This window comes from Apaloderma vittatum, unplaced genomic scaffold (assembly GCF_000703405.1).
Source record: "Apaloderma vittatum isolate BGI_N311 unplaced genomic scaffold, ASM70340v1 scaffold6874, whole genome shotgun sequence".
Taxonomy (NCBI): Eukaryota; Metazoa; Chordata; class Aves; order Trogoniformes; family Trogonidae; genus Apaloderma; species Apaloderma vittatum.
This window is the reverse complement of record NW_009710876.1, coordinates 50,660-66,000: the sequence shown is the minus strand read 5'-3', so window position 1 is coordinate 66,000 and position 15,341 is coordinate 50,660. Positions and strand designations below refer to the sequence as shown.

Genomic DNA, 15,341 nt, shown 5'->3' with positions numbered 1-15,341 from the left:
TTTGCATTTTCACCCTGCTTGGCTTCATTCTCCTCCTGTTGTTATGCTTCCTGGTAAGTGGCCCCTGCACTATCTTACCTCCAACCCGACTCGAGCAGTGCCCAGCCCTCAGGGGAGCTGCAGGAGGGGCATTTGGATACATCCAACAAAACCCTGGCAGGAGCAGTTCCTGACATGCACAGTAACATGCCATATCCTCCCTTGCCCACTGCCAGCTCTTTCGAGGACTTGTGTGTGTGAGGAAGGATATTCACAGTCAGTTCAGTAGATTTCTAGGAAAGGAAGCAGCAAATCATGAATGAGAGTCCTCTTTCAGAAAGGAAAATATAAAAACAAAGGTAAAGCAGACACCAAGATGACAAGTGGGCTGAATTAGGGGATTTGCTGCTGCATTTCTTAAATCTCTTCCCTGTTCAAATCTCTGCAGAATGATCAGGTTACAGGTAATGGAGTGCAAAGATGATATTTTTAATAGCCTGCAGGAATTGCATGAGAATGTTGTATTCCATGCTCTTAACATACAGACTGCAGCAGCCTTGGAGGGCTGTAGTCCAGCTGCATACACCCTGGAAAGAACAGAAGCTGTGTTTGCTCTGTTCCAGCTAGAAGAGCTAAACATACAAAGAACACAGATTATCGTCCTTGGAGGTTTACAAGTAAGAATCACAGTCAGGAGGATTTAGAAAAGGAAAAACCCTCAGATATGAAATTAGGCGTTATGCTAGCATCTGCCGAGGCAGCTTCAGGCAGACATTGAATTCACATAGTTGGGGGGCATCCAATGAAGGGCAAAGTGCAAATTCTTTCTTTTTTTTGCCATAATCATTGTTATTTTCCCACCAGATCATCTTCTGCCTGAGAAGAAAGTCTCATCTATACCAGGTTCAACAAGGCATGTACGGGGTGTACTTCCCACACCTGAACACAAGAAAAGTACATTAACATAACAGGTGAAGTCCAGCTTCACAGACCTGCTCCTCCATTGATGAAGGAAAAAAATGTTTACAAGTACTAGGAAAATATTTCTTTAATAAATTATGTTTAGCATTTTTTCTTGTCTTGAAGAAAATCCTTGTACTGTTACCACAACTGTTTTCACACTGTGGGAAACTGCCAACACCACAGATGTTGAAGAAAATATTTTTAAAGCACGTCAGGATTTTATACAGATATTGCACAACCAACAGAAAATAAAGACTACCAGGACTGCGTTTTGCAAGGACATTCATTACTTCTGAGGCACTGGAACAGGTTGCCCAGACAAGTTGTGGATGCAACTGGAAGTGTTCGAGGCCAGGCTGGACAGGTCTTCGAGCAACCTGGTCTAGCGGGAGGTGTCTCTGCCCATGGCAGAGGGGTTGGAGCTAGATTTTCCCTGTAGCAACACTTTCTATCTCAAATCAGAAACTACTTTTTCCCCTACTAAAATACCTGAGTTTTTGCTCCTCAGTTGTCTTGGGCATCCCAAAGTGCAGGGTCTGATGTTATGAAGAGCAGAACCTTTATCGTCCCTCCGGACCACCTGAGCCAGACAGACTCCCACAAGAGCATCTGAGCACACGCCTCAATTTCTTACAGAGCATAGGAGATCGTGCTGATCTTTAGGTAATTATTTGATACTAACGTTAGATGAACTCTCTGCTGAAAGTGAAAGCACAGAGATTAACGAAACCACATTTAGTTATTAATCCTGCCGGTGCAGGCAAGGTTTCTACACAAGCAAGCCAGCTTTTTACTTTCAAAATAAAGCTCCTCAATTGCAGGTTGGACCAGTTTGTCCCCTGGGTCAGGTTCCTCAGTGCAGAGTTTCTTACACAGAGGATTAGAAATCTGTTTGCCTGATCAAGCAAATGTTTTCCAAGCACCCAATATTATGTCAGTGACCTTGGATTAAAAGCTTTCACACCTCCTTGGAAGAGACCTTTGCAAGTCCCCATGCCATCTAGCATGCTCTGGCTGCAGCAGCTATCGCACGACAGAAGTGATGTGAGTGAAGGGAATTCCCAGCTCAGGTTTTGGCAGCTGGCACTCACGAAAAACTCCACAACAGAGCAGGGCTGGTGGGGTCGGAACACCAGCTCGTGCCTTGGCAGCCCTGGGTCAACACCTGGATCCTCAGCCAACCCTCCCTGCCACACCTCTGTTTCTTTCATCCTGGTACCCCAGTGCCCTGCTCTCCTCTCCCCATCTCTTACCCTCATAAACACACAAGTGATGTGAACAACAACACAGGTGTGAGAGCCAGCACCTGCTGCAAGAGAAAGGTGTTATTTGTTTGGACAAGTTTCCTAGGGTTTTTTTTTGTTTTTTTTTTTGTTTTTTTTTACACCATGGCCATGGGAGAAGAGCTGCCTCTTGGCATTGTGAGCCACACCAGCTCCTGCCTCAGGCTCTACTGGTTTGCTGGAAACAGGAGAGTCCCAGCACACATTGCAGAGCACACACCAGCAGCCCCTGTGCTGGCACCACCGCCCTGTCTGGACCAGGGACAAAAGGAACGCAGAAAATACTAAAATACAGAAAATAACTAAAGTTTCCCTGGGGGGGGAAGTTTCTCAGGTGCTGAGTAACACCTTAAGCTCCAGGACAAACCCGAGAGCAGCGGGGCAAATTTACATTTGCTCAAAGGCACACGTAGCTGATCTAACTTAGAAAAGCTCTTTAGCTGAGATGCAGCACAGCCACGCTCAGCTCTGCCTGACCTGTTCCAGGAGATCCAAAGAGGCAAGGCAGCCTGCCCAGCAACACCACGAGATGTCATTTCCCCAGCTGTTGCAAACACACTTTTCTGCAGAAACGGCCACAGCCACTTGTGCCGAGCACCCTCCTCTCCCTGGCACTGCCACCAAGGCCCACGGGCAGACCAGGATCTGCCACACACATCCAAGCCCACCCATCCTTGTCACCATGGGCAGGAGAGTCAAACCCCAACCGTGCCAGCTGATCTCCCATATCCAACCCCCAAAACTAAAGCTGGAACACACTGAAAAAGGGACACCAAGACAACAGGGAAAAGGAGCTGAGAAAGCAACAGCAGCTTGCGAGGAGGGGCCAAACTCAAGCACACTCTGGGGATAGCTGGTGCTCATGAGCCTCCCTGAGGGGCTGCTTTCCAAGAAGAAGGAGCCTTCGCATACCACAGTGCCTCTCGGCATCCCCTGCGCTGTGTCACAATGCACTTCACGTTACGGTTGGATGCCCACCGGCATTTGCTGTGGAGCCAAACAGGCGCATGACACAGGTGGGTCAGCCCCCGGCCTGGTGACCCAACCCCAGGCAGGGATCAGGGATGGGGAAGGGCAGAGCAAGGGAGAGAAGAGGCTCAGCTTGACCTCAGGGACCACCCTGGACCCAGTTCCATCATTGTCTGGCTGCAGCACCAGCCTCCGGGGCTGCTTCCCCCCCAGCAGAGCCTGTTGTCTCCCCTTGCACTGCAGAGGCACTGGGGCATTTCTGTCCTTGTGCTTGTCTCGGGGTCAACTCAGGGTCCCCGCTGCTACCAGTGTGCAAACTGGCATCCAGCAGCACCCCGTCACCTCTTTTCCCAGCACAGGACTAGACAGACCTCCCGGTGCTGCCTTCCTAATTGCCTTCTTTTCAGCTCTTGAAGCATTTTGTGCTGAACAGCAAGAACAAGCTCGAACTGCAGCGATAAAAGATTCAGCTGCTTCTCATCATTCTCCCCAGCAATTCCTATTCAATTTGGCTCTTACAGATAGAAAAATGCTCCATCTGTTTTGGAAAGAGTCAATAAGCCTTTTGTGCAGCAAGGGCACACCTTCAGACACCTCCTTCACCTCCTGTTCTCAGCACCATTTCCCAGTGGCAGAACTCCATCCACCTTCAAAGGAGAGGAGAAGCTGAATAACCTGAGCTGCTTCATCCAGAGCAGAGCCCAGACCTCTCACCCCACAGACAGCACCAGTGCAAGGCCCCAGCTTTGCTGCAGGTATTTACAACTCCAACATCAACTGCACAGCTTTTCTGTTCATCCCCTTCATTGCTTCAGTACCAACTGCAGCTCATCGGCCTTCCTCCTGCCCAGCTCCACTGGGGACCTCAGCACAGGGCAGCCTGCAGCGGGGGCAAACTGCACCCAGCCAGGAATTTAATCCATGAAGCAGTTACTTTATCAGGAGAAAAAGCTTTATTTTGTCAGCACTGCAATTGCTGAATTTTGTTTCCCTCCTGCCACCCCACAAAAAGCAAATGCAAATTTCACTCTGAGCCACTGCTGGACTGGGTGTCCCCTCTTTCCTCTGCACAAGTGCACCCACTCCTCTCCAGTAAAATGCACCAGATTTATGAGCTGCAGGAGAAAGAAAACTCAGAAGTTATATTTTTATGCTTGACCTTGCAGCTTGCCCAATGCATCAGTGAAAGAAGCAGTAGTGAGGCTACAAAACTCTTCTTCAGCTCTTGTGCCCACAGCTCAGCCCAGCATCCCCTGTTCTGCTGCAAAAGCAAGCTGGATCCCTGCCACAAACATCCACGCAGCAGCCACCCCATCCTGTCACCTCCAGACAGCGTTGAGCAGTATTTTACAAGAAGGGATGAGCCCTGCAGGAAGCAAGGAGCCGTTTTTCCTGGGTGTGTGTAACCAAGGAGCAGCCCTGGGTACACTGTACCCAAGGAGGGACTCCTCAGGGCCCTGGCTTCTGGCCAAACAGCATTACAAGTTAAAATAACCAAATAAAGAGGACCACAAAAAAACCCAAAGGCAAATCACAAAATCCACCCAGGACACATGACCCAGAGGTGGGTATCACCATTCAGTTTTCTGACACACACCTGTTAAAAAGCAGGTAACGCCATCCAGCACCAGGGCTTTAAACTTGCTCAGGACACAGAGGGAGAAAATCCTGTCAGAGGTGAGAGGCACCTCCCTGCTCCCTGTAACCACCACTTGCCAGCCAATCTAACCAGGTCCAAAGAGCCTTGCTGCAGTGCAGGACCTCGACTCCAACCCTGGGACAGCATTGCTAAATACCCATTTTTCATGTAAGACCGAGGAAAGAGCCCGATAACGTCGCACTGCAAACACAGACGCTGGTCCCAGAGACATTTCTACATCTGCAACAGCACATCTGCAGCTAATCCATTATTTGGAGGGTGCCAGGCTAGGAGCAGCAGCCACAACCCCCCTGACCCACCAGCGTTTTGGCAAAGGGACCATTTCACCATGAGAAAACACCCACCCACGGGGATGGGACGAGGGGGCTGCACAGGACAAAGGCAGAGTAACTCAATCCTGTTTGTAAAGGGAATCAACACCTTCCACAGCGAGACAGACTTGACCTTTTTGGGGTAGACCAGAGGCCTAGTGATAGGCCAGGACACATGGTAACCAAGGGGGTACCCACTGCCACCACCGCAGACACAGCTGACATCACAGTTCCCTTTGTCTGTTCTTCTTCCCCAACCCACTGAGGGCTGGGTTTCCCCTGGGGGGAGGGCACAGGGCCACCCAGCTCTGCAGGGACCAGGGGATGTGGGCTTCCCAAAAGAGGCACCAGGACCATCTAGGAGCAGGGCCTCACCCCCCCAGTGCCTGCACTGCTCAGATGTCACAAGGACCACACGGGCCTGGGGTCAGAACCAGCTCCCACAGCACGTCCAGGTCCTCGAGCACTGAACTGCGGTCGAGAACAGGAGCAGTGGTGATTGATACGGGCACGTGGAGCTGTAAAGCAGGGTTTTCTGGACAGCAGACACCCATAGTGGAAATCAACACCCCAGTGGGCATCTCCTCAGGGTCAGGAGAAGACAGGCCCAAGGATTTCACTGGAGAGCAAGCCTTGCTTTGCCCCGACACTGAAATTACCGAGCCGATACAGAACGGTGTCTTCATCAACTGGGATGAGGTCGAAACCCTGTGGCAGCATCTGTTTGACCATGAGCTTCAGGTCCCTGCTGACGAGTATGCTTTGCTCATCACTGAGCCCCCGCTCAGCCCCACCACCCACCGAGAGAAGATGATAGAGATTGCGTTTGAGTCGCTGGGCTCCCCTGTTTTTTTTGTTGCCGAGCAGCCTCTCCTCTCCACCTACGCCAATGGCAGAACCAGCGGTTTGGTGGTGGACGTGGGCTACGCAGCCAGCCACACCGTGCCAGTCCATGAGGGCTACAGCTTGGCACATGCTACCAAGAGGATGGAACTAGCAGGGTCACACCTCTCCTGGTACTTGATGATGCTTTTGGAGGACCTGGGGTACACGCTCAGCAACAAGATGGCCCATATAGTGGAAGACATCAAGCACAAGTGCTGCTACGTTGCTTCCAACTTTGAGAGCGAGTGCCAGCTCCCACCAGTCAGCTGCACCCTGGATTTCCCCCTGCCTGATGGCCAGACCATCAGCCTCAGCAGGGAGAGGTTTGAATGCCCAGAAATACTCTTTAACCCTCCATCAAACTGGGGCATTTCCTACATGGGCATCCACGAGATGGCCCACAGAAGCCTTGACAAAGTGCCTGAAGATATCAGGTCGATCACGTACAAAAATATTCTCCTGTGCGGGGGGTCCTCTCTCTTTGAGAGACTAGAGAGAAGGTTTTGCAGCGAGTTCCTCCAAAGCCTGCCACCCAGCACTGAGGTTGGGGTTGTCGCCACACTGCTGCGGAGGTACTCAGCATGGATAGGGGGGTCCATCCTCACCTCCCTCAAGAACTTCCAGACATGGTGGATCCGACGGGACGAGTAGGATGAAGAAGGGCCACACATCGTCCACCGGAGATGCTACTGAGGCGACACCCATGCCAGAGGCCCAGGGAGCAGATTTTTTTATGGCTACAGACTGGCTACAGAAAGCATGAATAAATAATTTTGTGTTCTTGAGTGTCACCTGCTCCCCAGCCCTGCACTGCCCCCAGCTGAGCCTTGTTTAGATACCAGGCACAGACTCAGTCTGCAGCTGCAGAGGTGAAGCCAACACATTCTGCTCCTCAGGGAGGCACCATCCACCCAAGCATTGCTTCCATGGGGAAGAGGCAGCCTCACCACAGGCTGGTACGAAGGCTCAGAGGTGACACTGAAGTCCTTCCCTAAGCTGTCTGGTCCCCAGGTCCCACTTGGGCTCTGCTGCCTCCATGTCATTCATGGCCCTGGGTGCACACAGTCACTTCCCCTCTCTGCTCCCACAGTCCATCTTGACCAAGCTGACATTACAGACCGAAGCATCCCCTACCAAGGCCAACACAACAGCATTAAGATGACATTGCCACTCATTCCAGGAGCTTGCCAAAATACAGGAATAGGTACAGGATTCCCACTCCAACCTGCACCCACCTCTAGCAGAGCTACACGGTGACTCGGGCAGCAGCAGAATTTCATCCCACGGTTTGCAGGAAAGCTGCTCCCTTGGGGCTGTAGCCTGTATACCCAGAAAACGTCCTTTGCTCCCCACTTGCAACCCCACAGGGCTCCCATCTCACAGCCAGTCACCCACAAGCAGAGAAAGGTAGCCATGAACACCAATATTTAGACAGAATGAGGTACTCAGAGCAGCCTGGCGTGGGAGAGAAAGCAAAGCAAAAAAACCACAACGTGACACCCCTCCCAAATGTAAAACACTTTCATACCTGAACCAGGAGTCTTGAAAACAGACTCCCAAAAACTCCCTATTGTTGGTGCTTGCTCCTGGAGTGAGCCTTCTCCCATCTCTCTGGGTTTTATAGGGTTGAGGGTTTATGTGCTGCAGCTGCAGCTCCTCCACCACTTTGCACCTCTCATCAGGACCTCATCACCCTCAGCTGGGAACCAGCAGGGAACCAGGGCTGCCCTCCAGCACTATTCATTTTGGGTTTTTTTCGGGGGGTGTGTTGGGGGGGGTGTGGCTCCTTGCAAAAATTCCAGAGCCTTCCCCAGCCCAGGTGATATTTAGACCCACCTCTGGCCAAGGCCAGGCCCATCAGCACTTCTGTGATCAATATATTTAATAGGGGAAACCTTCTGAGACAGCCTCTTTTAAGATCTGGTTCTATTTGTTTTCTCTCAGTATCCTACTCTGAGCTAATCATTCATAAACTAGTGGCAGTTGTCTAAATTAAATTGAAGGTTTTCTCTCTAAGTCTGTTCTGTTCTTTGCCCGTGACTCTAAGTGGTGAGTGAACCTCCCCTGACCTTAATTTCGATGCCTTTTGTTCAATTTTCTCCTCCCCATCCCGAAGATGAGGGGGATAGGAATGAGGGAGCCACTTCGTGGTTCTTTGTTGCCAGCTGGGCGAGCTTGAAATGCGACAGGCAGGAATGTGGGAGCGATGCTGCAGGGATGCAGGGAGGATGCTGCAGGGGGAACGCTGCGGGGATGCAGGAGGCATCTTGCAGAACACTTTCCCACACCTCTCTGACAAGCAAGGAGTGTTTGGCTCTCAAATTGACTCAAACTAGCCACTTCATTTCCCCTGAAACTTTCCGGAGAAAACAAGTTCTTATCTCACTAGAAATCCAGACTGCAGATGCTGGTCTGCCTGGGAGGATCAAGCAGCTCTTGTAAGCTGACAGCGGCCCCTCCAGCCCCAGATGACCCTCCCCAGGGATGCTGTTGCGGATGTTTTTTGCCCTGCCGGCACCGTGTGCTCGGTGCAGCTGCAAACCGCGCTCCTGCAGAGAGAGAAGCTGCAGATTCATTTCCTGTGAGCTGAAAGGGGAAACACAAAGGGACAACCCAGGGGTGTTATTCTGCATCCCTGGGATCAGCCGAAACTGCCAACTTTTAGTCTATAGGTTTTTCTGATAAAGGCTTTAACAGAGGGTCAGGACTCTAATTCTGACTTTGGTTTTGCAGTGAGCGCAGACCCTGAGCAGGTACTGCTGGAGCCCACGAAACATCTGGCACATCCGCACTGGTTTTAGCCCAGGGAATCCCCCCTTCTCCTGCTTCTGCTTAGAAAAAAGCCAGAGCAGCAGCATCTGTCCCTGCCCACAGGGTGAAATCCTGCCAGAGCTCCTGGAGGCAGCTCCTTCGCCCCCTACACCCCGTCCCCTACAGACAATCGGGCATTGCTGCCGCTGCCCAGCCAGCGCACAAAATTGCTTGGTGGTTAACCAGACACCTCCATCACCTTTTTGTCTTCCTAGAGGTATTGGGTAATGTAATGTGTAATGTAATGACAGGACAAGGAGTAATGGTTTCAGACTGAAAGAGAGGAGATTTAGGACAGATAAAAGGAAGGAATTCATTATTGTGAGGGCGGTGAGACCCTGGCATGGGTTGCCCAGAGAAGCTGTGGATGCCTCATCCCTGGAAGGGTGCAAGGCCAGGCTGGACGGGGCTTTGAGCAACCTGGGCTGGTGGGAGGTGTCTCTGCCCATGGCAGGGGGGTTGGAACCAGCTGATCTTTAAGGTCCATTCCAACCCAACCCATGCTGTGTTTCTGTGCTTGTGGAGGAGAAGAGCTCCTTTCATCAGCTGGAATGATTTGGAAGAGGCTCCACAGTGCCCAGGGGCTATTGGTGAGGGTGTGGATTAAAGTGCTGTCAGAGCCCTCCTTGACCACAGCCACCCTGCCTGCTCTGTACCAGCGCCGGGGAAGCTCCCACGTTAAAATCTGCCTCTCACGGCGCAGCAGAAACACTTGCCTGCCGAAGCTCTGTGAGGCCTGGGGTGACACGGTCTCTGCTCATCCACTACTTTTCGGATGTGAATTTGGGGGCTGCCTGGGAGACTGGGACACCTAGGGCTGGTGCTCAGCTCCCAGGCACTGGCCGGTTGCCATCGGGGTCAGCCTCACCTGGGCGGCGATGGACACGGCTTCATTGTGCCGAAGGGATCGGTGCAGCTCAGAGCTTTCAGGTTGCCACCTGAGTCATTTTTGGTGACAGAAAACAATTATGCCATGAGCAAGTCACCTTCCAGCACATCGCAGGCTCAGGGCCCGAAGAGGACAAAGCAACCCTACGTGCTCGGTGCTGGAGCCCTGCAATCCTCTGTCGCAGCACCGTGCCGGGACTCCACGTGCGTGTTGTAGTGGGATGTAAACCCCCTCCTCCGCACGTCTCAGGGAAGTAAGGGACCAGGAAGAAAGGGAAGGTACAATTTTGAGGTTCGTGAAAACACTGTGGTAATTTAGCGGAAAGTATTTTTTTTGCTGTAATCTCATTCTCATGCTGTGCCAGGTTTTTTTCTTGCTGTATTAAATGCAACGAGTGTGGGAGGTGTGAACTAATGCTACCGCACTCGGAAGGTGATGACGACGTGAGATCTCACAATGATGTTCATCAGACTCCCTACTCAAGGAGGGTGCAGGCAAGTACAGTGGAAAAAAAGGGACATAATTGGTCTTTTAAGAAAAAAACCCAAACCAAATAGCTGTGAGACAACTTCGTCAGCAGATGTTGTTGAAGAGAACAGACCTTCCCCTGCTCTCTCCCAGTGCAAGTGTTAACCTTTAAACACAGCCTTTCTTCTCCCTTCCATTTCATTTATGTGTTTTCTCCTCCACCTGCTCCCCACTCACCAAAATCACTTGTGTTTCCTCACTGAGAGCCCGCAGCTGCGCTGAGAGCTGCCCCATCCCTGCCCCCATCCCTGTGCTGCTGTGGGCTTTGAGGCAGCAGCCGGCATTATTTGACAGAAACATTTCCCAGCAGCAAAATCTCCCTGTGGTTTGCACACACCCAGAACCTGGAGCTAAGCCTCACTTCTTGTCATTCCTGGGCCAGGTCTCCCAGGGAGGTGGCTAGAGCTGAACATCCTCAGTGCTCGGGCAAATGGGGAGCTGGCTGCGAGCATCCCCCGGGGTCACGCTGCCCCACGTTACGGGCTCTGGGACGCACAGAGCTGCCTCCCTGGTTGGAAAGGTGTTCCTGGCTGCAGGACAAACCCACCGGTGATGGCACCAGTGCTGAGCCTGGTGGGAGGTTTCTCGAGGGAGAACGAGTCCCGTCTGCGCCGTCGCTTCCTGTCCCGTCTGTGAAGGCAAGAACAACAAGAGCTCGAGCAGTGACGTGGGAGCCGTGCGCAAGAACCGACGGGGGAAACGCAGCTCGCTGCTTTCCAAAGAGCATCTCAGGCGAGCGGGAATGGCCTGGGAGGGAGCAGGAGCGCAAAGTGCCACGAATTGCTTTAACAACCCTCACATCATGTCCTCATCCTTCACCTGCGTTTGCCAGTTTTGAGTTCAGGAAAATGAAAGGCTGATGCATGGGGTGGAGGAAGGTCACTGTCTGGAAAAGAAGAGCTCTGTGACACGCAGCCCGTCACAGCCCGGACACCCCTGTGTCAGTCTCCAGCACAGGTTGGGGATGGATGCTGGGAGCTCTGCAGCCTTGCTCCATCCCTGCATCCCCCCAGAGCATCGTGGTACGGGGGGAAACACTTGTGTCTTTGCACACCCTTTACCCAATCCACTACGATATAAAGAAAAGAGAGATGCAGCTGAGCTGCGAGTGCAGCTCCTCCTGCTGCCCCACGTCCTGCACCAGGGAAGATCCTTCAGTCGGCAAACTCATGGTGGGGGGTAATGATGAGGAGCCCTAATTGCTCCAGGGAAGGAAGGGCAGGTGCCTTGGGGAAGTGTAGGGAGCAAGGAGGATCCGTGAGATGTGGAAGGCACTTGGGCAGCTCCTTGCTTCCTGAGGAGGAGCAGTGTGTGGGGAAGGGGCTGCACAAGCTCCCCCCCAGGCAGGGAAGCATCGCCCCGGCTTCCCCATCCTCTAACCTCTCTCCTCTGGGTGCCTGGCTCCCTGTTTACTCACTTTAAAAAAGTGATAAGGGAGGGTTTTCTTATCAAGCTGCCTTTGCCTTCTGAAGTCGCAGCCACTGCTTCAAAGGCGTTAAGAACAGAAATAACTTCTGATAAAAGTGACTCTGACTCATTAAGCGTCTTTGACTGCTGCTCTAGTGCCAAGTACCATCAGAAAATAAGGAAAGGAAGGTGCCACAAGGCAGCCGGAGCGACTCAGCTCGTGGCGTTCATCACCAGAAGTCCCCAAAGACGCCCATGTCCGACACCAGAGCAATGAAGCCCACCCCCAGCTCTCCAGGATCTGGGTCAAGAAAGGTTATCACAAACCTAAATAACTTAAACCTTATGTATCCAGATTTGCTAGTCCCAAAGAGGACAGAACATTAATACTTGCGCCCAAAATCCAGCTCAGCTTCTTTAGCTTTTGCAGCAAAGGCTGAACAACAAGGCTCTGCAGGTGGGAGGTTGGCTTGGATTTAGATTAATAAAATAAAAACCAAACCACTGTGTGTTTGCTGGAGGTGAATTCCTCAGTTTCCCAGGTGATGTCCAAGCTGGGGGTATGTGGTCAGAGTGAGATGCTGTGGGCACCATCTGCCTTCTCCCCACCTCCCATCCCCGTGGTGCAGCTGCACTCTTCATCCTCTGCATCCCCAGAGCATCGACAGCATCCTCCAGCCACCCAGACAAGTGACAGATTTCAAACGAAACCCCACAAATTCTACCCGTTTCAGCAGGGAAAGTCCTTGCTACCATAGTCGGGAGCTCAGGAGCTTTGAACTCAGTGGTTTTTTTTCCTGTGGTGGCCACCTGGGACTCTGTAGTTGCTTTTCTATCAGAAAAGCAGATCATGATTAATTTTCACAATGGTGTTCACCCAAAAAAGTGAGGTTTTTTCCTCTGTTTCTTCAAGGAGTGAAATAAATAACACACCATCTTCTTCTATTCCCTTCTTGATTCTGTGTATTACTGTTCCTTTTTCTCCTCATTGTCAAGCTTTTTTGTTCCCACTACTCATGAACGCTGAGCAATTCAGAGAGACTATCTACATTTATGCCAGCTGGAAAAACGCTGAAACAATGAAAAAAAAAGCGTGAGTTATATTAAAACTTTCTTATTTTGTCTAACCAGTGCATTAAAGCAAGCAGGTCACATAGGGGATAGATCCCTGGTACCCCTCAGCCTTGGGTTCCCCCAGATCCATTCTCATTTGGTCCAGAAGGAGATTAGCAAAGACAGATATTTACAGTGGGAATCAGGGAATAAATCAAATAATCCCAGACAGTTTCTGGCTCTCTAAACAAGGTTATTTTATCCCCCACTAAAAAAAATCCAACAGCTTTTTGTCATAAGAATTGCAATAAAGAGATCTGTCCCTTTAATGTTGGTAACAGAAACATGACACAAACAGGTGCAATTTAAAATTTAAACCTTTGATGTTTTGGGGTGGGAGAGGAGGGGAAGTGCTGAAAAAATGAAAACCATTATCAGATCACGTCTTTCAAATGCAAGGAAGCCAAGCAAATTCTCTAATCAGCTCTAATTGCTGATGTGCAGTAAAACTGCCCAGGAGGGTTTTCCCTGTCCTTTAGAAGAGCTGGCACCACCCGAGGTGTCCCTGCCTGGCTGGCACCAGTGCTGACAAAAATAGAAAATCGGAAGGAAAAGGGCTGGTGCCCAAACCCACCTGGACACGGCCCTTTGTTCTGTGCACATCTGGAGCTGGGCTTGATCAAGAGGCCACATGTGGGTTGCTGTGTTGGCGTCACATCGCTGCACCCTGTAGCAAATCAGGTGGGATCAGCAAAACCCTGAACACAGCACCGCAGCTGGACAATACAGATGGACTTCAAAAAAGCTGAGTTTTGTTGGACCAAAGCAGCACTTGCACATCTGATATTGTCCTCCACACCTTTATGACCTTTCCAACTGTGCACCAGGTGTGGTGGCGGCTGTTGATCTCAGTGAGCATCAGTGCCAGGCCAGCCCCAGAGCTCTGGATCCATGCAAAGAAAGAAAACAGCAGCAGAGAAATATCAGTCAATTCCCAGGTTTAACTTGACAGAGTAAGATGTGAGTTCGGGGGGGATTTGGGGGATTTCACCCAGAAAAATGGCATTTCAGAGGATTCAGTTCATACTTCAGTCCAAGCTAACTGATGCAGCTGTCACTAAATGGGTTTTGACAGAAAGAAGCAGAAATAAAGGCAACACAACCCTGTGTGATGTCTGGGAAGTGGAACTCGGCATCCTGCTCTGCCACAGCCTTTCTGCATGGAGTTAGGGTGGGAGAAATCAGGAAAAAATACATCACACCCCCTCAGCAGGATTCTGGGACTGCCCATACCAGCGAGCCAGGGCTGAACGAAGTGCAAGAAGTCAGGGCAGAGGCATCTGGACCACGTCTTGCTCAAGGTTTGGGGACTGAGCTTAACTTCAGGTGCAAGTTTTAGTCAGCTGCTATTTTGCCCACACCCAACCCCAACCCATCACACCTGCAAAGACTTTTAATGTCTGAAAAAAATAAAAATAAGAATCCGGCAGGCTTTCTTCATCCTCGAGTGTTGCTATTTGAGGTCAAGGAGTTGTCAAACCTCCCCAGTTCCCTCTGATGTTTTAGCACACTTATCAAGTATGAGTAATGCTATGTGCGAGAAATGAAAGATTGTGGTCTTCAGAAGAACTGATATCAGTAAGCCAGCTTGAAGATTAATAGCTTAGTGTATTCACACTTCTTCAGTTGCGTTTACTACATCATATTTACAGGATAACATATGGGTGTATACTTTCTTTCTCTCTTTTTTTTTTTCTGCATGGTTGAGCATGAATGTAGAAGACTGAGTATCTAATAAGAGAAAGATACAGGCTGGAAGGCAGCTACGTTAATACTGACTCCCACACACCCAGGAAACCTCTGATAATCACTTCGTCTTAACACACCACTGAGCATTATTGCACATAGACAAGGATATTTGGTGATATTAGGAATTTAGACAGCAACTCCCAGTGTCTTGCATTGAAGGGAGCTAGATTGCATAACCTGTTTTTAACTTCTGCAGGCCAGAGGCTGAAGCTCCGGGTGAGGTGAAGATCACCACAGATGATGGCCAGTGGCATCTCAAGATCCCACCTCCAGCTGTATTTCAGCCTGACCTTGCTGTGCAAGGATGAGTGGACCTCACTGACATTTTAAAGTTTATCATCCTTAAATCCTCATTCGATAAATCGGGCCAAGAGACCTCTGGTCGTGCACATCACCATTGGCCTTAGTCTTCTGGAAATCCAAGACCATGGGCATCAAGGCACTGTGTTGTGGAACTGACTGTGCACTGAGCTGCTACTGAGGCTCCGATCATTGGTTTCTGCCTATTCCTGATAACAGAGATGCAGGTGGACATGAAAACACCTGCATGCTTTCCTGGTAGTATTTCATAAACAATCTCTAATGCCCTTCCTGTTAAACTCAGTGTGCACAGAGGATGCCCAGACGGCAATGGGGTAGCTAATCTAGGGAGAGAACTGGGACTGGTTTGCACAACGTGCAAAGCACAGCCAGGGGATTTATACCCAGGGCTGTCTGCCAGAAGTGTAGAGAGAGAACACTGCAGGAAAACATGTAAAAAAGGCACGTGGATATAAAGATAAAGGCAAGGCTCA

General features: G+C 50.6%; 1 protein-coding gene across 1 annotated transcript; it reads left to right on the top strand.

The window, feature by feature from the left end:
• Window positions 1-5,564: 5,564 nt before the first annotated feature.
• ACTL9 (actin-like 9) lies at window positions 5,565-6,701 on the top strand. The gene has a single exon (XM_009867423.1). The coding sequence runs from the start codon at window positions 5,565-5,567 to the stop codon at window positions 6,699-6,701; it is 1,137 nt and encodes a 378-aa protein (XP_009865725.1).
• The last annotated feature ends 8,640 nt before the right edge of the window (window positions 6,702-15,341 follow it).